The sequence below is a fragment of the Pseudophryne corroboree genome (genome assembly GCF_028390025.1).
Source record: "Pseudophryne corroboree isolate aPseCor3 chromosome 1 unlocalized genomic scaffold, aPseCor3.hap2 SUPER_1_unloc_6, whole genome shotgun sequence".
Classification (NCBI taxonomy): Eukaryota; Metazoa; Chordata; class Amphibia; order Anura; family Myobatrachidae; genus Pseudophryne; species Pseudophryne corroboree.
In genome coordinates, this window is record NW_026967471.1 from 488,665 (window position 1) to 513,017 (window position 24,353).

The following is a 24,353-nucleotide window of genomic DNA, read 5'->3' on the forward strand; positions in this document are numbered from 1 at the left end:
TGACAAACTTTTTTTTCAGGACATTCTATTTTTGTGAGGTTTTCATGAGGAGTCGAGTGTGGGACTGGAACTGGTTCTGGAGAAAGGATTGATGCCTTTATAGGATCCCAGGATCAGCCTATCACTTTGTTAAAACCAGAGAAAATCAAAGGTCTAGTAGTTACGGAGTTCGGAGGTAATGTGATAGGCTATTGTCTGAAGAATACTCTACTTTGTAGTTATTATGACCCTATAATTGAAGATGAGTGTATCCAGAGATGTCAGTCTAGCAATAAGGCAGCATTTGACAGACATCCCTTGAGTGATTACCACTCACTAGTGGGTAAGTTCTTAAACCAAACGGAATGTTGAATGTGCTCACAGGTACCTCTAAGACCGAATAATGCAGTATTAGTGCCATATTCTTTAGCGTTAGCTGAGGTACTTGAATTACATGGAGGGGGGGACCGGTAGAGAAGGAATATATTATAACTAGACCCCCTAGTCTTTTTAAATCCACCAGTACCATAGATAAATCCCTGGTATGTTTAAATCTCACCACTTTCAGGAAATCAGAAAATTGGGAGGTAATCAGGAACAATAAGACAATGGCTTTTTCACACATAACAGATAAAGAACTCATTAATATATGTGGAAGAAAAGTGTATGAGTGGCTCTCCCCAAACTCCAAAGGTTTATGTTATCTAGGAAGGACACTACCTGAAATAATAACCCTTGTTCAATGATGAAACAGACCTAGCATACATTCCAGAAATGAAAACAATGTTCAGGGAATGATAGGAATACATAGCAGGAAAATTTTATATGTCTCTTTCACGATTTGTTTGTGTTTTCTCCCTCTACCCAGCAAAACCTCTATCGATTCCGAACATCAGTGTACAAAGATGTAGGTGCATGTATTTGTGCAACGTTCGTTCAAATCAGACATCATAGGCCATATCACTGTCCCAGCAAATTCAATAGGTTAAATGTCATCCCACACCTAACAAGTGGTCCCGTGCCCACCGAGTACATATAGAGGATGTCTCTTCCTCCTCCCTGTCTTCCCCAAATATAGTCAATGTCTGATTAGCTAAATTAATACATATGTGTGTCTAGGTCACAGATTATGTGTTTGAAATATATATTTTTTTAATTATGTTTAGTAAGTTATGACAGTTATTGTCTACTGACAAAGGGTGAACTGTCAAAGTCAAAAATATTACATACACAGCACATAAAACTCCGAACAGATAGTAGTGTGCACAGCGATATATGGTAGCATACACATTCACACAGACAAACCAGAAAGATATATTCAACACATATTTCATACAACACATAAATTAAACATGTCAAGCACCAGACATTATAATGTATTTATATAGGAGAGTTATAACATCATATACATGTGTATTATTGGAACGGAACATGTTAAACATGTCATGCTTGCTGTCAAAATGATCAGGGGAATGAGTGTGTTAATTTGATAGCAATGGGTAGATTATAGCACATTGCAACGATTAGTTATGATTAAATGCAGGAATATGAAGCCACAATTTTAAATTTAACAAAGAACTTCCTGAAAGACAGAATGGCTAATCCCTATGATGTGATATTCAAGGCAGGACATTGCTTGCATATGAACTGACAAATAACACATCATGAATGAGAGATCACCCTCCCTTGGACCCATAACAAAAGACTCAGTCCCAGACATGTACTTCTCCCAATACACAATATATAGGTATTTTCCCTCACCCAAGAAGTTCTGTGTTATTTTGTTAGTTGCTGTTGGGGCAGATTCAAAGATGGAGCAGACTGTGCATTGAGCATGGGACAGGGTGAAGTTTGCTGGCTGTAATTGATCCTTATGTAACTACAACTGCTTCTTGTGTAATTGCAACTGTAAACATATATATACTGTACATGTGTTATATGGTATGCATACCCTTTTAATATCAAATACATCTCTGAGTGTTGGACCTCAGTAATACAATGTGTGCAAGAGCTTGTTTTCTCTTAAGGGATGTAGTGTTTGAGATGTACAGCGCACTTTTATCGTACATGGTAATAAAATGCGACTTGCGTCCGCAGCATATATTAATGCTGGCATTTTAAATATTTATTAGAAATAATCTCAACTTCTCAGAAAATGTACACAATACACGTAATACACAATGACACATGTAGTTCTACATCAGTTCCTTCATCTGGAGCTCTGAAAACCATGTTTTTCTGTTTATAAATTGTCTTAAACTCATCCGGGATGAAACACAGATCTTAAAATTAAGGTAACAAAGATATCTTATTATAAAAATTAAAACACAATTAAATATAGATGTTATTCTTGAATTTAAAGATACAATTATTACAATTGTTTATCATTCTGCAGCTGCAGCTCTGAGCCTATATCAGTCCCAGATAATGTATATAAACTGCAGCACTGAGGAGCTGCAGAGCTGTCAGGGATTATACTGACTGAGCAGAGCCTGTGTGTGTCATGTCCTGGTCTCCTGTACACTCTGCCTGTTACCTGTGGTCAGTTATCCTGCTGATAATATGTTATGGGAGTATAACACAAGACTCAGCCAGTCAGTGTCACCTTGCGGCAGAAAAGTCTGCATTTGAGTTTAAATATTACCAAGATGGAAACATCATTGTTGGAGGACTATTATCTGCACATTTCAAAACCATAGAGTATGAATCTGCATATGACATGTCTACATTCAGCACTATATGTGTAGCGTAAGTCTTTTTTAGTGTATTTTCTGTATTTTAACTATATACTGTAATTGCTTGTTTTACAGGGGTCTTTCTGTTTGCTTTGTTATCTAGGGAAAACATATTAAAATAGTGAAATAGGGACAACACATTTCCCAACAACACACCACCTATTACATACATGTACTGAGAGACCCCACAACATGTGTGCAGCTACCACCAGGTGTCTCTCCAGGTGTGAGTGTGACTAACGCTGTGACAGTTCTGCAGAGGTGACAGTGTCACAGTGTCTCATTGCTGTATATGTCACACACGCTGTGTAACAGTCACACACTGTATACTGATCAGTGACAGGTATATATGATGAGACTCTAGCAGGGAACATCGCTGCAGCCTGATAGATCTGGAGTGAGTATTACACTATACTGATCAGTGACAGGTATATATGATGAGACTCTAGCAGGGAACATCGCTGCAGCCTGATAGATCTGGAGTGAGTATTACAGTATACTGATCAGTGACAGGTATATATGATGAGACTCTAGCAGGGAACATCGCTGCAGCCTGATAGATCTGGAGTGAGTATTACACTATAATGATCAGTGACAGGTATATATGATGAGACTCTAGCAGGGAACATCGCTGCAGCCTGATAGATCTGGAGTGAGTATTACACTATAATGATCAGTGACAGGTATATATGATGAGACTATAGCAGGGAACATCGCTGCAGCCTGATAGATCTGGAGTGAGTATTACACTATAATGATCAGTGACTGGTATATATGATGAGACTCTAGCAGGGAATATCGCTGCAGCCCTGATAGATCAGGAGTGAGTATTACACTATAATGATCAGTGACAGGTATATATGATGAGACTCTAGCAGGGAACATTGCTGCAGCCTGATAGATCTGGAGTGAGTATTACACTATAATGATCAGTGACAGGTATATATGATGAGACTCTAGCAGAGAACATCGCTGCAGCCTGATAGATCTGGAGTGAGTATTACACTATAATGATCAGTGACAGGTATATATGATGAGACTCTAGCAGGGAACATCGCTGCAGCCTGATAGATCTGGAGTGAGTATTACACTATAATGATTAGTGACAGGTATATATGATGAGACTCTAGCAGGGAACATCGCTGCAGCCTGATAGATCTGGAGTGAGTATTACACTATAATGATCAGTGACAGGTATATATGATGAGACTCTAGCAGGGAACATCGCTGCAGTCCTGATAGATCTGGAGTGAGTATTACACTATAATGATCAGTGACAGGTATATATGATGAGACTCTAGCAGGGAACATTGCTGCAGCCTGATAGATCTGGAGTGAGTATTACACTATAATGATCAGTGACAGGTATATATGATGAGACTCTAGCAGGGAACATCGCTGCAGCCCTGATAGATCTGGAGTGAGTATTACACTATAGTGATCAGTGACAGGTATATATGATGAGACTCTAGCAGGGAACATCACTGCAGTCCTGATAGATCTGGAGTGAGTATTACACTATAATGATCAGTGACAGGTATATATGATGAGACTCTAGCAGGGAACATCGCTGCAGCCTGATAGATCTGGAGTGAGTATTACACTATAATGATCAGTGACAGGTATATATGATGAGACTCTAGCAGGGAACATCGCTGCAGCCCTGATAGATCTGGGCCTATATTTAATTATTTCCTAATATCCGTGTTTGAGTCGGTTTGTGTAGTGTTTTAAGTCGTTTTGTATCAGGTGCATTTTCATGCAACTTTTTGAAACTATATACGCAAAGTTACGAAGCAGTCGACTTTATGGTTATCGTTTTTTCCGATGTCGATGCCAGTCGGTTTTTTTTTGGCACATTTACGGCCGTCATTGTCGTTTGCGTACGTGTTTTTGTTGTTTTTTCTGGTTTATTTTCTAAGTTAAACGCGGCATGTTTTTTTTTAAACCCCGGCCGCATTTTCATTTTTAGTTTTGTTTTTCATCCACATTCGTGATTGGTTGTGTTTCATATGTAGGAGTGTCTGTGTGCAACCACATAAATACGCCCCAAACCGTCCGCACCACGTGGGTTTAGTTAGTGGTGAGTAGGGAGGTTGTGCTGAGGAGGTAGGTGAGTTTTTGGTTTGGTGAGGAGTGTTGTTTGCGATTTCTGAGTGTAGTATTGTTTTAGAAAGTAGTCTTGTCATTCTTGTAGTCTTGTCTTTTGTGGTTTTGTCTAATTTTTTTGTCCAAGTTTTTTTTCTTTATAGTCCCTTGTCAGTGTTTGTGTGTGTGTGTGTGTGTGTGTGTGTGTGTGTGTGTGTGTGTGTGTGTGTGTGTGAAAGTTGTGCAGTGGTAGTGGAGGAGTGTGTTGTTTGTCTTTTTTTTTCTGTGTTAAGTGTTTAGACACACAATTATGTGTGACTCAGAGGTGGGTGTGGTAGAGGGTGTGAGTGAGGAGGAAGAGGTCGGTCAGGTGGAGGAGGTGAGTGTGAGTGAGGTTAGATAGGTGGAGGAGGTGGGTAAGGTTGCTGCAGCAGCCTCAAGTGACAGTGATAGTGACATTCAGACAGCTCTGCAGCCACGCACCACTACTAAGACTGGGTGGAATGTCAAGTTTAGTTATGCAGAAAATGTGGCATTGGTGCTGGAGCTGATGAAGTATCAGCGGCAGCTATTTGGGCCTGAGCCCGCCAAGGTGCCAACATGGAAGAAGACAGTGTTGTGGGCGAAAGTTGTTGCTGCTGTCAATAGTGAGGGGGTGGTCAAGCGGACGGAGCACACGTGCCGCAAACGGTACTTTGACATAAAGCAACGAATCAAGTCCAAAATGGCCAAGGAGGCGAAGTCGGCTCGAAAAACCGGTGGTGACCAGCCCTATATTTCAAGATATCTGGACTATGAGGAGCCCATGCAGAGTGTAAAACCTCCTGAAGTTGTCTCTGCGACCCATGTCCGGGATTCAGATAGGCCCAGGAAGAATGGTGAGCATTTGTATTTGCCTTACCTTACTTCTGTTTTTTTTGTTTTGTTTTTCAAATGTCTGTCATGTGACGTTGCATATTACTCCCATCTTCAAGTGTGTGTCAGCAAATACATTGTTTTTGGTAATGTTTTCTACAAAAGCCAATGTCACACCTTACTTTATTGTATGTCATGTGTTTTTTTTCTGTATATTTTCCATGTGTAGTTTGGACTTGGTGTGTCATTGAATTGTCCTGCAATAATGTTTTCCTTTTGCACATTTTTAAGTTTTCAATTTGGACTAGATTTTATATTTAGGTTATCTATGTGCAATGTTGCAAAAACAGTGGTTGTCATGTTAGAGGCTGGAGTAGTGGAAAGTGGTTTGGAAACCACTTACATGTGTAATGTCATTAGTACTGAATGTTTTTTTTTTTTTTTTTAAATCCCACTATTTGTTTGTTCAGTTTGAGTCTGTATTTGTACCCTGACACTACACTGCAGTCTAATTTTTTTATTTTTTTATTTTTTATTTGGGTTTTGTTTTTGTTTGGCTCATATAGTGGTAATGTGTGTTTGGAGTGCCACATCACAGAGCAATTCCCTTATTGCATCTGTAAATTGTTTCCTTTCATTACAAAATGAAGATGTGTATTTTTGGTTGTTAGTGTATGTATTTTTACTTGTGTCCTATGTCTGTGTCCTGTACATGTTTTCCTGTGTTGCACTTTCCATAGTGAATGTGGCTATTGGACAATGTTTATTGTTTTATGTAGTGGTTTTTTGGTTTACGGTTCTTATGTTTTATTTAATAAAAAAAACAAGCATTTTTAACAGATTTAAGGTTTATAAGCATAATGGGTGGATGTATCAACAATAGCATGAATACATTTTTTTTTTTTTTTTTTACAGTGTTGGAAAAAAGCAGTACTGGTCGTCCTATATCTGATGATGATGACGACGCTACGGAAGCAGGTAAAGTGTCTATTGTAGTATAGGGTATGTTCGTAAAGGAATGGCCATAACAAAATTTAACTTTCAATACTAGATCCATCAAAAGAAGTCTGGAGCAGCAGAAGGCGGACTTATGTAACACACCACCAAAAAAAAACATGTGGCAGCAAAGAAAGCAAGGTGTGATGTCCAGGACCAACCACAGCAGGCTACCCCGCCACGAAGATTATCGACAGTATGTTCGGTCCCCCCACTCCAAATTTTGGACACACCTCCAAGACGCGAACCACACTCCCCTCATCTTGATTGTGAGTATCAAACTGAAATAAATTTATTAAATTTCTGATCATAATAAAACTTTTACTTAAATGCATTAAGTCCAAACACATCAAAATCAGATATACTTACCGAAGTCAGTAAAACATGAAATGGAATCCTAGCAAAATGGCCTTGTCCACATCCTGTAAAGATATGTATGTCCACTTCAGCCATACAGTAGCACATTGTGTGGAAGATGCTGCAAGAGAAACTCATGTGTAATTTTGGAAAATAGTAAGGTTGTTTAACACATTTTCACATGTGTGTTTGACCTAACATTGCCAAATACATATAAAAACATTACTATATTTGTTTTTGAAAAGCTATAAGGTAACACATTATGGATTACAATGTGTTTTTATGGTGGAGTATGTCTGATCTACAATAAAACTCATGTGTTTGCTTTCACAATGAAGTAACCAGACACATTTGCCACAAACAGTCATATGTATGTATTTAAGTTATGAGTGATGATGGTGCTAGCCAGGATATCTGAAAGCAACAGTCAATGACATGTGTTCCATATGTAGTGATTTGTTATAATTTATCAAACATATGGATAACTAATAGTGATGTGCACCGGATATTTTTCGGGTTTTGTGTTTTGGTTTTGGATTCGGTTCCGCGGCCGTGTTTTGGATTCGGACGCGTTTTGGCAAAACCTCCCTGAAAATTTTTTGTCGGATTCGGGTGTGTTTTGGATTCGGGTGTTTTTTTACAAAAACCCCTCAAAAACAGCTTCAATCATAGAATTTGGGGGTCATTTTGATCCCATAGTATTAATAACCTCAATAACCATAATTTCCACTCATTTCCAGTTTTTTCTGAACACCTCACACCTCACAATATTATTTTTAGTCCTAAAATTTGCGAGAGGTCGCTGGATGACTAAGCTAAGCGACCCAAGTGGCCGACACAAACACCTGGCCCATCTAGGAGTGGCACTGCAGTGTCAGACAGGATGGCAGATTTAAAAAATAGTCCCCAAACAGCACATGATGCAAAGAAAAAAAGAGGTGCACCAATGTCACTGTGTGACTAAGCTAAGCGACCCAAGTGGCCGACACAAACACCTGGCCCATCTAGGAGTGTCACTGCAGTGTCAGACAGGATGACAGATTAAAAAAATAGTCCCCAAACAGCACATGATGCAAAGAAAAAAAGAGGCACAATGAGGTAGCTGTGTGACTAAGCTAAGCGACCCAAGTGGCCAACACAAACACCTGGCCCATCTAGGAGTGTCACTGCAGTGTCAGACAGGATGACAGATTAAAAAAATAGTCCCCAAACAGCACATGATGCAAAGAAAAAAAGAGGCACAATGAGGTAGCTGTGTGACTAAGCTAAGCGACCCAAGTGGCCAACACAAACACCTGGTACATCAAGGAGTGGCACTGCAGTTTTCTAGCGAGAGGATGAGTGCTTCCATCCTCATGTGAATCTGAACCACTAGCCATGAACATAGGCCAGGGCCTCAGCCGTTCCTTGCCACTCCGTGTCGTAAATGGCATATTGGCAAGTTTACGCTTCTCATCAGACGCTTTTAATTTTGATTTTTGGGTCATTTTACTGAACTTTTGTTTTTTGGATTTTACATGCTCTCTACTATGATATTGGGCATTGGCCTTGGCAGACGACGTTGATGGCATTTCATCGTCTCGGCCATGACTAATGGCAGCAGCTTCAGCACGAGGTGGAAGTGGATCTTGATCTTTCCCTATTTTACCCTCCACATTTTTGTTCTCCATTTTTTAATGTGTGGAATTATATGCCAGTATCAATAGCAATGGCCTACTACTATATATACTGCGCACAACTGAAATGCACCACAGGTACAGTATGGGTGGTTAGTATACTTGACGACACAGAGGTAGGTAGAACAGTGGCCTTCTGTACCGTACTGCTATATATTATATACTGGTGGTCAGCAAACTGTTCAAAACTGAAATACACCACAAGTATGGATGGATTGTATACTTGACGACACAGAGGTAGGTAGAGCAGTGGCCTTCTGTACCGTACTGTTATATATTATATACTGGTGGTCAGCAAAATTATGCACTGTACTCCTACTATATACTACAATGCAGCATAGATATGGAGCGTTTTTCAGGCAGAGAACGTATAATACTGGTGGTCACTGGTCACTGGTCAGCAAAACTCTGCACTGTACTCCTCCTATATAATACTGGTGGTCCCCAGTCCCCACAAAAAAGCAGTGTGAGCACAGATATATGCAGCACACTGAGCACAGATATAGAGCGTTTTTCAGGCAGAGAACGTATACTACTGGTGGTCACTGGTCACTGGTCAGCAAAACTCTGCTCTGTACTCCTCTTATATAATACTGGTGGTCCCCAGTCCCCACAATAAAGCAGTGTGAGCACAGATATATGCAGCACACTGAGCACAGATATGGAGCGTTTTTCAGGCAGAGAACGTATAATACTGGTGGTCACTGGTCAGCAAAACTCTGCACTGTACTCCTCCTATATAATGCTGCTGGTCCCCAGTCCCCACAATAAAGCAGTGTGAGCACAGATATTTGCAACACACTGAGCACAGATATGGAGCGTTTTTCAGGCAGAGAACATATAATACTGGTGATCACTGGTCAACAAAACTCTGCACTGTACTCCTCCTATATAATACCTTTGGTCCCCAGTCCCTACAATAAAGCAGTGTGAGCACAGATATATGCAGCACACTGAGCACAGATATGGAGCGTTTTTCAGGCAGAGAACATATAATACTGGTGGTCACTGGTCAGTAAAACTCTGCACTGTACTCCTCCTATATAATACTGCTGGTCCCCAGTCCCCACAATAAAGCAGTCTGAGCACAGATATATGCAGCACACTGAGCACAGATTTGGAGCATTTTTTAGGCAGAGAACGTATAATACTGGTGGTCACTGGTCAGCAAAACTCTGCACTATACTCCTCCTATTTACCCAGTCCACACAATAAAGCAGTGAGCACAGATATTTGCAGCCCCCTGAACAAAACTGAGAGGATGCCAGACACATCCTCTCACTATCATTTCCAATGCACGAGTGAAAAATGGCGGCGAAGCGCGGCTCCTTATATAGAATCCGAATCTCGCAAAATTCCGACAGCGGGATGATGACGTTCGGGCGCGCTCGGGTTAACCGAGCAAGGCGGGAGGATCCGAGTCTGCCTCGGAACCGTGTAAAATAGGTGAGGTTCGGGGGGGTTCGGATTCCGAGGAACCGAACCCGCTCATCACTAATAACTAACGGATATTTTTTTTAAATTACAGCTTCTAGTCCTGGTATCAGCTTCCCTCCACAACAACAGCAACACAGTGATATGGATGAGACAATCATGTTAGAAATGCAGCCATTAAGCCAAGGAATCAGCCCCCCAGCACCTGTGAGTACACCACCACATCAAAGCACACCACCACCACAACACAGCCCAACAACACCAGTAACACAAGGTCCTGATCACGTGTTTTAGAACATTTGGGCTAGACAGCAGGCCACTAATGAAGATTGCCTGTGTAGGCAGACACAAATGTTTGCAAGCCTACCATGTCACCTCAAAAGAATTATCCAAAATATGAGTCGACAAAATGAACAAACCACGAGAATTGGCAATACCATGGAACACATGCCATGGGCAACTTACAGCGCATAATGGAAGAACAGCACAGACTAATGGAAGAACAGCACAGACATCAGCAAAGCTATATCAACATTTTTCAAAACAATCAAAATATAAATTAATCTTTATTCCGAATTGTAGACAATCAAAATGCTGCTACTAATGAACTCAATGCCACCCTCACTAACCTCAATGAAACACTCAGATCCATGCACCAACAGCAAACAAGCAGCAGTTCTGGTATGACTACTCCAAATATCATGCCAGTGTCATCACCACCAAGACGCTCCACCAGAGCATGCCAACATGACAGTGTTAAAGGCAAAGGGCAGGACAAGCAGCCACCCAAAAAAACTTAACAAATAAACCTCACATTTTTAATTTCAGAGAAGTTAATCAAAATACTTAGTAAGTGTATGTTTGTCATAATACATATAACACTTAGCTCCTTGACAATTTGTACAACATAATTAATTATAAGTGGTACAAACAACAACAGGAAATTTGTACGCACATTTATTCTTTACCATCTTTGAATTTTTTGGGAGGAAGGAAATGTTGTTTGAGTTGCACATAGATGTTAGCAGGAAGTAACCAGGACACTTGATTTTTTTCTAATCATTACTCTTTCTAGATTCCAATCATTCTCAGATCCTGCAGACACAATAATTGACAGCCAGGCAGAATATGTTTAGCAGGAAGTAAACAGACCACTTGATTTATTTATAATCATTACTCTTTCTAGATTCCAATCATTCTCAGATCCTACAGACACAATAATTGGCAGCCAGGCAGAATATGTTTAGCAGGAAGTAAACAGACCACTTGATTTTTTTTTATAAGCATTACTCTTTCTAGATTCCAATCATTCTCAGATCCTGCAGACACAATAATTGGCAGCCAGGCAGAATCATCCATGACCAATGCAACTTACAATGTGAATTAAAACTGGTTTACATTTCTTCTGTAGACGACTTTACAAGAAAAACACAATAGAGTTGTGTAAAAGTGTTCGAATATGTTTGTGTAAATTTTTAAAATGTAATACCCAAAATGAATGACATTATTGTTGTGGCATGTTTGTGTGTGTTAAAAATGAGTAATCATATTTAAAAACCTGAGGCAGAACCCACAAAATGAAAAATATTTTAACTTTTAACACTAATGTGTGTAATAATGGATATATGTTGAAAAATATGTATTGACTTTTAAAACTCCAAATTTACTCAAGCAAACATAAGGCAATACAATATTTTGGATGAGACAAATTTGTGTCCCTTTTATAGGCATGATAAGTCAGGTGTGAATGATTTGTAAGTGTCAACACATGTAAACACGGCAGAAAAAATCAGGTCTATTTTTTTGCAGTTTTTTTTTTGCGATTCGCAAAATAATACGACCGCAATTGAGCACTCACAGACTAACACCCAAATACGAATGAATAGTGAATACCCGTGTTCTATGAAATAACAGCCGCGTTTGACCGATGGTCTATTCATTCGTATTTCTGAACTTTGCCATTCAAACCATTACGAATAGTCCAAACACTGCGGATATTTGTGCTTAGTGAATTCCCGTGTTGGGACTTAGAAAAAAAAAATGGACAAACTCGAATTTATTGTAAATATTGACCCTGGAGTGAGTATTACACTGTAATGATCAGTGATTGGTATATATGATGAGACTCTAGCAGGGAACATCGCTGCAGCCCTGATAGATCTGGAGTGAGTATTACACTATAATGATCAGTGACAGGTATATATGATGAGACTCTAGCAGGGAACATCGCTGCAGCCTGATAGATCTGGAGTGAGTATTACACTATAATGATCAATGACAGGTATATATGATGAGACTCTAGCAGGTAACATCGCTGCAGCCCTGATAGATCTGGAGTGAGTATTACGCTATAATGATCAGTGACTGGTATATATGAGGAGACTCTAGCAGGGAACATCGCTGCAGCCCTGATAGATCTGGAGTGAGTATTACACTATAGTGATCAGTGACAGGTATATATGATGAGACTCTAGCAGGGAACATCGCTGCAGAATGATAGATCTGGAGTGAGTATTACACTATAATGATCAGTGACAGGTATATATGATGAGACTCTAGCAGGGAACATCGCTGCAGCCTGATAGATCTGGAGTGAGTATTACACTGTATACTGATCAGTGACAGGTATATATGATGAGACTCTAGCAGGGAACATCGCTGCAGTCCTGATAGATCTGGAGTGAGTATTACACTATAGTGATCAGTGACAGGTATATATGATGAGACTCTAGCAGGGAACATCGCTGCAGAATGATAGATCTGGAGTGAGTATTACACTATAATGATCAGTGACAGGTATATATGATGAGACTCTAGCAGGGAACATCGCTGCAGCCTGATAGATCTGGAGTGAGTATTACACTGTATACTGATCAGTGACAGGTATCTATGATGAGACTCTAGCAGGGAACATCGCTGCAGCCCTGATAGATCTGGTTTGAGTATTACACTATAATGATCAGTGACAGGTATATATGATGAGACTCTAGCAGGGAACATCGCTGCAGCCCTGATAGATCTGGAGTGAGTATTACACTATAATGATCAGTGACAGGTATATATGATGAGACTCTAGCAGGGAATATCGCTGCAGCCTGATAGATCTGGAGTGAGTATTACACTATAATGATCAGTGACAGGTATATATGATGAGACTCTAGCAGGGAACATCGCTGCAGCCTGATAGATCTGGAGTGAGTATTACACTATAATGATCAGTGACAGGTATATATGATGAGACTCTAGCAGGGAACATCGCTGCAGCCCTGATAGATCTGGAGTGAGTATTACACTATAATGATCAGTGACAGGTATATATGATGAGACTCTAGCAGGGAACATTGCTGCAGCCTGATAGATCTGGAGTGAGTATTACACTGTATAATGATCAGTGACAGGTATATATGATGAGACTCTAGCAGGGAACATCGCTGCAGCCTGATAGATCTGGAGTGAGTATTACACTATAATGATCAGTGACAGGTATATATGATGAGACTCTAGCAGGGAACATCGCTGCAGCCTGATAGATCTGGAGTGAGTATTACACTATAATGATCAGTGACAGGTATATATGATGAGACTCTAGCAGGGAACATCGCTGCAGCCTGATAGATCTGGAGTGAGTATTACACTATAATGATCAGTGACAGGTATATATGATGAGACTCTAGCAGGGAACATCGCTGCAGCCTGATAGATCTGGAGTGAGTATTACACTATAATGATCAGTGACAGGTATATATGATGAGACTCTAGCAGGGAACATCGCTGCAGTCCTGATAGATCTGGAGTGAGTATTACACTATAATGATCAGTGACAGGTATATATGATGAGACTCTAGCAGGGAACATCGCTGCAGCCTGATAGATCTGGAGTGAGTATTACACTATAATGATCAGTGACAGGTATATATGATGAGACTCTAGCAGGGAACATCGCTGCAGCCTGATAGATCTGGAGTGAGTATTACACTATAATGATCAGTGACAGGTATATATGATGAGACTCTAGCAGGGAACATCGCTGCAGCCTGATAGATCTGGAGTGAGTATTACACTATAATGATCAGTGACAGGTATATATGATGAGACTCTAGCAGGGAACATCGCTGCAGTCCTGATAGATCTGGAGTGAGTATTACACTATAATGATCAGTGACAGGCATATATGATGAGACTCTAGCAGGGAACATCGCTGCAGCCTGATAGATCTGGAGTGAGTATTACACTATAATGATCAGTGACAGGTATATATGATGAGACTCTAGCAGGGAACATCGCTGCAGTCCTGATAGATCTGGAGTGAGTATTACACTATAGGGATCAGTGACAGGTATATATGATGAGACTCTAGCAGGGAACATCGCTGCAGCCTGATAGATCTGGAGTGAGTATTACACTATAATGATCAGTGACAGGTATATATGATGAGACTCTAGCAGGGAACATCGCTGCAGCCTGATAGATCTGGAGTGAGTATTACACTATAATGATCAGTGACAGGTATATATGATGAGACTCTAGCAGGGAACATTGCTGCAGCCTGATAGATCTGGAGTGAGTATTACACTATAATGATCAGTGACAGGTATATATGATGAGACTCTAGCAGGGAACATCGCTGCAGTCCTGATAGATCTGGAGTGAGTATTACGCTATAATGATCAGTGACAGGTATATATGATGAGACTCTAGCAGGGAACATCGCTGCAGCCTGATAGATCAGGAGTGAGTATTACACTATAATGATCAGTGACAGGTATATATGATGAGACTCTAGCAGGGAACATCGCTGCAGCCTGATAGATCTGGAGTGAGTATTACACTATAATGATCAGTGACAGGTATATATGATGAGACTCTAGCAGGGAACATCGCTGCAGCCTGATAGATCTGGAGTGAGTATTACACTATAATGATCAGTGACAGGTATATATGATGAGACTCTAGCAGGTAACATCGCTGCAGCCTGATAGATCTGGAGTGAGTATTACACTATAATGATCAGTGACAGGTATATATGATGAGACTCTAGCAGGGAACATCGCTGCAGCCTGATAGATCTGGAGTGAGTATTACACTATGATGACTGAGGTCTGTACATGAGAAGTTTACGCTGTTAGTGTCCTGATGGTCATAGTTGCTGCACAATTTTATGGATTAAAAATGTTATCCTGATATGTACCCAAATTAATTGTTGATAATATTTTAACCCTGAAATTTACTTTGTCTGTTTTTCTTTGTTATTATAATATGAATTATAGAACAGTATAATGATTTGTGTTCAGCAGTAATGAGGTTCTGCAGCTGCTGTACTAGACACTTACTGTACTATACAAAGAACGATTGCTAGCTGTATAACCAACATACTGTAGGGCCTGAACCATCCTTTTACAGCTGAAAAATGCAACTTCCAAAAAAGAGAACCACAAGAATTACACAGCGTCAAAATTCTGAATATATGCTAAAAATAATAATATATCAGTGACTGTGAAAAATATTAACACATTTATACAGAATATGATTAAGAACAAATAAAAATGTGGATCAGATTGCAGATGTGACATTATATAGATGTGTCTGAATTAGCGCCAAATAGCGACATTTGCAAGAAACAGTCACTGAGACTCAGCAGCGCTAAGTATATTTTTCCTTATATATAGATCTCAGTGGCATCACTAATGAAACAAAAGTACAATGTAAGGGTGCAGTGACCACTGGGGCTAGCATGTTATATACTTCTGGGGTGCAGTCACAATGCTTGCGGTCAGGATTTTGGTGTTCAGGAGACCAGCGACGGTATCCAGACAGCTGGTATTTTGCTGAAGGCAAGCATACTGACACCCACCAATGATTGCTACTCGGATGGTGGTTCCACGCCACCAACTGAGTGGCAATAGAAACTGTGATGAGCAAAGCTTGCCACCAGGCCCACAGCATGGCGAGCACACAAGGGGACTCGCTGCCTCACAGCCGGCAACCCATCTGTTGGTATATCATACCGGACCTCTACTTATGTGTGAGATGAAGTTGTAAAAAATGCAAAAGAAGACTTCTGCACTAAATATCATTATGCTTTATTTGTGACTTTATACTCACTATGTACTTTTTCTTTTACAACATAGAGTAAGAGTGAGTGGTTGGCACAAGCAATACTAGGATCACTATAGTAAATAGGAAAAGAATGGATAAGAAAAGACAAAAGAAAGGTGATAGGAAATAGGGGAAGGAAAGGGGCAGAAGTTGGAAGGGGAAGAGAGTCATTCGAGTTAATCACGCTGTGTAGATGAGTAAAAGAAAATGTGTTCATCGTATCCTCTGGTTTCTTTAAAGGCTAACCAGTTATTCCAGGTAGCCACAAAATCAGAAGAAGGTAACTTTATGAAAGAGGTTAGGTCATCCATGAGCATGTAATGGTCTATGCTATGGAACCAAAGAGACACATTCGGGCAAACTGAGGCTCTCTGCAGCATTCATCAAATGCCGGAGTAGTGATTTTTTAAATATATTGAAACAGGAATGTCCATGAAATTGTATAGTCAAAACTCAGGTGTATCTGGTAGAGATCATGATAGACACTTCCGGTAGAAATTTTGCAGCTGTCCGCCATGAATTATTGCCCTTGAGTGTACTGACTAAACATTGGGCTACAGAAACTAAACATCTGCAGTTAATGATTGGCTTACTAATTGTGGCACATACTCAACATTTTGCAGACCTGACATTGAAGAGTACAGAAGTATCCTGGCATTTATCTTTGCAATTGATGAAATTAACAAGGACCCCAACCTTCTCCCCAATGTGACACTGGGTTATCACATATATGACACTTGTGGGGATGCAAAGAAAACCTTACGCTATGTCCTGCAGATAATGTCTGGAGAAATGATGGAGGCTCCTAATTATTCCTGTAGGAAACATGAGAAAGTGTTTGGATTTGTTGGTGATTCTGATTTTCATACAAGCCATGTGATGGCCCAGTTACTGAGTCTGTACCAGTACCCACAGGTAAGTGATCTCTGTATTTTATCTGTATTTTATTATACAGTACCTGCTAATATCCCCACATTTCTCTGTAAAATGTGCCTCTCTCTCATTGGCTGTTGTTCTTCTCTATGCCTATTGGGGCCGCTGAATATATCCTGACCATTGTATTTTTCCCATAGAGGTGCATTTGTATTACAAATAGAGGTATTTCATCATTGTGGCACATACTTCCTGAATAATATGACTAACTCTGGTACTGGGGGTCTTGGGTTTCAATACTTTGCTTTATGCATGTTATCATAGTGGAATCAAGTCTATAATGCACATTACTTATAAGGGCACACACATCCTGCAATAATACAATTGTCCTGTGAGTTCTTTAATTGCTCAGGAGACCTTAAGTATTGCAATTTCTACTACAAAGTAGTTGTTGCGATCAAATACAATAGTTGTTGCACAGAAATAGTGAAAAAATACCCATTGCAGAAATTGTGAATGCATCACAATATGCAGTCTGATCACAAAACCACACACAAATTGCTATCTGTGCAAGGCAAGGTCATTCTTGTGACACAAGAGGCTGGAAGTGGTCATCGCTGATGTCAGAGGCCCCCTTAAAAATGCCTGGGCACACCTGTGTTTTTGCAAACCCAGAAAACCCAAAAGAAAACGCCACCATGGCTGAGTAGTTGGGAGGGGGTAATGCAATGGCCACAGGGGCCTGTATAAATGTATAAACAAAAGGGAGAAAGAAGAAGGCTCTTGTGTGGGCGCACTCATTAATGGTAGTTAAATAACTAGAATGAATAACACTAGGTTGATTAATCAGCAGATAAAACAAAATTTATTTGGAAATATTAAGAATATAATTGCCCCTGGTTGAGGAGATGTGAATGATCCCAGATAAAAATGTTCTGGTCCTGCCTCAGGAAATGAGATGGAGAGGGGTAGAGACACTGCAAGTCATAAACCCTTTCTCACCCGGCCAGTACAGATGATCTGTATTAATTAGATCAATTAAGTCAATTGATTTTAGATTCTGTCATAATCCTAATGAAGGAATAACAGCTGTTATGGCAATAAGTAATAATAGAAACAAATCAAAGGATATACCAGGGTAAAGAAAGAAAAGGATAGGAACAAATGGTGATGCTGCTGTTGGAGTCACATACCACACATCATATGCAATGATTGATGTTCTACAACACTGAGTATTCCCTGTGAGTCTCCACCTCAGGTACTAACTCAGCCCACACTGTTTCGCTTCCAAGATCGGACGAGATCGGGCATTAGCAGTGTGGTTTGATAGTAGAAGGATTTGGTCAGACGTCCAATGAGAGTGCACCTATATAGGGGGGGATAATTAGCTGGGTCTTATAGATACAGTGTGGATCTGCTTTTTGTGTTAGGCAGGAGACATCAAGTTTGTGTAACAGCCTGTATAAATGTGTCATAGGTGTCAAGATCCGGGTTATTAGCCCCCATTATTTACCTGCTAAGTAACTCCTGAAACTGGCCTGGCATTCCAGGCCTGCATTCCAACTGTGCTGTCTGCGGGCAGCGCGCTGCAGGTCTGTGTCTCAAGGTTCTCTTCTGTGATCGCGGCAGTGCTGGCATGGCAACATTATACAAAATATCCATTTGTTTAAAGTATGGTGTCTCTTGCCCTCCGTGACCTCCACCGCCATTACTACCGATTCTCACATAAAAAGTTCAAAAAGACTTTCTCTCCAGTTTCAAACATAGGTGCAGCCATGTTTGTTTATCATCACATGCTGTTTTCAGCCTATCCGCTGCATTCTGGACTCTGCCTTAATTATCCAGGCAATCTTCTTAAGACGACTGGATTCATCTTCTTCCATGGGCTGAATTATGTCATAATAACCAGTACTACTCATCATCCTCTTCTACACTATTCTTTCCCAACTACGGTCTCCATCCAAAGGTTCCAGAGTTTCAACCGCTTCCAGCAACAGCAGTACCTGCAGCTGATGTCGCCTTTCTTCAGTTTTCTAGAAACTGGAAGAATATCCGGACAGCTCTCTTGAAAGCTTCCTCAAGGTACAAAAAGTTTGCAGACAAGAAGGGTAGAGCAATTCCAGCCCTCAAACCAGGTGACCGTATTTGTCTGTCTACTAAAAATCTGAGTTTAAGAGTTCCAAGTATGAAGTTTGCTCCTCGGTACATCGGCCACATTATACAAAATATCCATTTGTTTAAAGTACGGCGTCTCCTACCATGCGCGGCCTCCGCCGCCATTACTGCCGGTTCTCACATGTAAGTACAAAGACTCAAACATGGGCACAGCCATGTTTGTTTTTCATCACATGTTGTTTTCAGCCTATCCGCTGCAGTCTGGACTCTGCCTTAATTATCCAGCCAATCCTTGCTCATCAGCTGGTACAAATATCCTGCTCCAGGGCTGAATAATCGTCTGTGCTTTGGTTGTCAATCCTGCATACATGTCTCTCCTGATTGGTGAATTCTCAGCTTGACTTTCCAGATATTCCAGCTCCTGTGATTCAGCTTCTACAAAATACCGGCAGCAATCACCATCCTGCGGTGCAGCCTGAATCCTGCAGTGTTCCAGCTCTGCTTCCTGGCTTTCTACTGCTGCGTCCTGACATCGGCTTCCAGCATTGGTTCTATTCTGCCTCCAGCTTCCAGTGGTGTCCTGGTATCGTTATTGCTTCCATTATCTACAGCATCGTTCACTAGCTTCTGTGGTAAAGTTTGGAAGAAGATAGTGTGAACAGATAATAGCGCTCTCCAACCACCATGAAAAAGGAGAAGACCTTTTGTCAGTGCAACAATAATAATAAAAACAAATCACCCTATTAATGGATGAAATAAATGCCAGTGGAATAGTCATAGGCATCCAGCTCAGTCCTTATAGAATAGTCGATCATCCGTTCTTATATCTTTTCTGAATAGCCGTGAACACCTGAAAAAAAGTATCTCTCTAGTCCCTGTTGCAAGGGACAAATTGAGAGATACTTATAAGGAACAGATATAGTGTAGACGTCCTTAAAATAAAGACAACTTTTTATTCTTTCAAGGTTCCACTTACAGAAAGACAAAATTAAACAGCATAACATATACTCAGTGGGATATATCACCAATCCAGATGGCACAAGAAAGGGGGGAAACCTCTGACACCCGATGTATGTGGTGAGGATGGGTCCCGGTTCCGGATACACGGCTCCCAATACAAGAGGTCCTCCCAGGAGATTGGATCAGTCCACGAGACACACAGCAAACACGAGCCACGCTCTACGCATTTCGGACCGTTGGTCCTTCGTCAGAAGCGTGGTTTAAAATGGCTCGAGTCCCCTTATTTAAACCCTACAAACGAGTGTCCTCAGCTGGGGTTCATTGCCGCTAATCGGCAAAAAAAAACGGTGACGCGCTTCCGTTCTCGGACGCGTTACCGGAAGCGGAAGTCCTCTGCGGCCCATATGCGTTCCACCAATGCCGGAAATGTCCTCCTTCGTGCGTTCCACTCGATGATCAGTCGCACAATTCTTTCAGCAAGGTGGTATACAATGTCCATAGCAGAAAAAAGTCCACAAGCCCTAGGGCTCAGTCCAGGTATATACAAAAAATAGAATAATAAACAAGTATAAATAAACCATAACAGTTAGTTTACGAATTAAAATTAGTTAAGGTAAGAAACATTTGAGTTCAAATTCACCGTTTAGGCCCCTCGGAACAAGGGTCCCCAAACGGTGAATCCACCTCATCTCAGCCTGTGCCAGTCTTTTTTCTATATCTCTGGTTCTCCAGACTGGGAGGATCAACTGAATAGCACAGACAATTTTTAAAAAACATTCCTTAGTGTTATGGATTTTTTTAAAATGTGAAGAAACTGTGTGGGTTTCTAGGCTTTTGCGTATATTGTAGATGTGTTCAGCCCATCTCACCTTGGCACATCTACTTGTTCTCCCAACATAAAACAAACCACATGCACACTCCAGGATGTATACAACATTTCTGGAGTGGCACGTGATGAATTCCCTTATTGGGTATACCTGGCCATTCACTTTAAATTCAGTTATTTTTCTCAAAGGGGATTTCACAGTCTTACACATCAGGCAGTCGCCGCAACGGTGAAAACCCTTAGTCCCTATGCTTTGCCTGGACTCGCTCTCTACACTGCTCCTAACCAGTTGGTCCTTTAGAGATGGTGCCCTTCTATATACGAAGACAGGCTTCTCTGGTAACAGGGGTCCGAGAATTGCATCTTGTTTGAGGATGTTCCAATTGGATTGGAACAGCCGCTCTATTCTCTTGTGTGACTGATTGAATTGGCTGATGAAGGCCCACTGGAATTTCCCATTATTCGACTCCTTTGATTTACATTTGGTTTCCAATAAAGTGTTTCTCTCTATATTGGATACTCTTGATCTTGCTTTATCCAATAAACTGGTGGAGTATCCTTTCTTGATGAAACGGTTCGAAATCTCATCAAACTGTTGATCACAGATATGTATATCCGTGCAGTTCCTCTTAATTCTTGCAAACTGGCTGAAGGGAATCCCATCCAGCCAGTTCGCATGGTGCTCACTCGTTCTATCTATAAAGCCATTAGAGTCTGTGCTCTTCCTATATGTTTTGGTATTGACCTTCCCATTGGCAATATAGATACTCAAATCTAAAAAAGAAACCTCCATGTCACTGATGGTGAAAGTAAACTTGATTGACATGTCATTAGTGTTAAGCTCATCACAAAAAAGTTGAAGGGAAGCATTATCCCCCCTCCACAGAAAAAACACGTCGTCAATATAACGCTGCCATGACACCAGGCCCGACCCCAGCTCACCACCGGGCCAGATGTATGTTTCCTCCCAGTAGGCCATGAACAAATTTGCATAGCTGGGGGCGAACCTGGTGCCCATGGCAGTGCCGACACGTTGCAAATAAAACGTACCATCAAAATAAAAATAATTATTCAGTAAAATAAATTTGATACTGTCCAGAATAAACTCTTTCAATATTTCGCTCATAGAGCTGGAGTTCAAAAAGTAGGAAACCGCAGTGAGACCTTGGTGTAGATCTATTATTGTGTACAATGTACACACATCTGCTGTACATAGAACATCATTTTCTTCCCATTTATATGACGTTAATCTTCTCAACATATCTCCAGTATCTTTTAAGAAAGCTCTGGTAGACTGTACCAATGGCTGAAGATGATAATCCACCATTGCCGACAAATTGCTTGTTAGGCTGTTACACCCGGAGACAATTGGTCGACCTGGGGGGTGGAGGGGGTCCTTGTGGACCTTTGGAAGGACATATAGAGTAGGAATAGATGGATCTGAGATATTAAGGTAGACAAATTCTTTATCTGTGATTGCCTTCATGTCTAAAGCCTTTGTACATAGGTCGGACAATGCTTTGGCAATCTTTGATGTAGGATCAGACTTCAACTTAAGGTAAGTTTTACCGTCATTAAGTTGCCTATAGATTTCTTGCATATAGGCTTCCCTATTCATAAGGACCACCCCTCCACCCTTGTCCGCGGGCTTAACAATTAATTCCTTGTCATTTTTAAGATTCTTAACTGCCAGGAATTCTTTTTTGGTAAGATTAAGTCTCTTATTTTTTCTCATATTATCCGTCACAATGACTTTCTCTATTTCGTCACACACTACTTTATTGAAAGTGTCCAGACAACTTCCCTTAGCATGTAAGGGATAGAATGTGGAAGGGGGCTTAAAAGATGAGTTTTCACTATTAGTAATAACTACCGGAGGTTCTAAAGAATTGTCCTCTTTAATCTGAAAAAAACGTTTGATGGTAAGCTTCCTTACAAATTTTTGTACGTCTATAAAGGTGTCAAAGGAATTGGGCTTACAGGAAGGCGCAAATTTTAAACCCTTCTGCAACACCTTTTTTTCCTCCTCATCAAGAACACGATCAGAGAGATTGAAGATTTTTCCTTCAGTGGAACCCAAATCTGTATCTGGATTATCAATCATCACTGGTATAGTGGTTTTTGGATTTCTTTTAAACTTTCGTTTGAGACCCGCCCTTTTACCTCTTTTATTGGTCTTATGGCGTGCCCCACTTACTACTATGTCGGTAGAAACACCTACCAATGGTCCCTCGGGGTTCTTTGGCCCCACTCTAAAAAAGAAGCCGTTTCTTGTTCGACATATGGACCATTCCGGACTCTATTAAATCTTTTTGGAGAAGATAATCTTCTATCAAAGTCTCGAAATCTGGGTCCTGACCTATATGTGGCCCACCTATCATTAAACCTTTGATGATTGATTTGATTTGGTTCATCCCCAGATCTATTGTGGGGGATGGTGTTATTTCTGTTCGTAGGGGGATGATAGATGTTATCTCTATTAGATGGATTAGAGGATTTCCCTCTTCTCCATGAGGCGATCTTTCCACTCTGACCTGAAGGACCCTGGTGTGGACCTTCCAGGTTAGTTTCTACCGTTTGTTTGACATTTCTAGTTTTTCCCTTTTTCTTATTGATCTTATTTACTATTTGTACCCCTGGATTAGATCCTACGGGGAATACTTCTGTCCCTACATCTGTTGTTTCCACGGAATCCCTTTTAAACTTCTTTAGTTTCCTATCCCTCAATTCCTTCGTACTTTTATTCATCCTTTGTAGGAGTAATTTTTCTAAACACTGGAATTCTTCTGATTCCTTATAAGGACGTACTAATGATTGTAGTGTGTCTATCTCATCATTCAATTGAGTCATATTTTTCTTTCTCTCTCTGATAATCAAATCTATCAGGGAGAGTGAACAGGAATTAAGGATCGTGTCCCATTCTTTCCTAAACTCTGTTTCAGATGTATTAAAAGTGGGTGGTTTGAGAATTTTGAGACCCTTAGGTATGAGGTGGGAGCTCTGGTAGTGTTCCAGCGTTACTACCTCTCACCACATCCTATTTTCTTTCATCATGGTTTGTTCAAGTTTCTTAAATACTGAATTTAGATCCTCATCTGAAATCTCAATACTACTAGATGTATCAGAAAAGGTGGATTGAATTAATGTATTCCTGCTTTCCCTAAAATTAAACATGGCTGCAGCACAAAATCAAAGAAAGGATGCAAAAAACCAACAATAACAAAAGAACAATACTTTGAAAAATTGTGCGCACTAGGTAGAAGTGCAGCTAAACAATTCACACATAAATGTGCACCCAAAAACACATTTAGATTAGTACATTTGGAAGAAGATAGTGTGAACAGATAATAGCGCTCTCCAACC

The 24,353-nt window shown here is 40.5% G+C and overlaps 1 protein-coding gene across 1 annotated transcript in view; it reads left to right on the forward strand.

Annotated features, from left to right (window-relative positions):
* LOC134982033 (vomeronasal type-2 receptor 26-like) overlaps positions 1-24,353 on the forward strand; it is a 151,195-nt gene that overhangs the window by 34,255 nt on the left and 92,587 nt on the right. Inside the window, exon 6 of the mRNA XM_063948679.1 lies at positions 16,840-17,131. Within this exon, the coding sequence (XP_063804749.1) occupies positions 16,840-17,131 (292 nt within the window). The remainder of the gene's footprint in view (positions 1-16,839; positions 17,132-24,353) is intronic.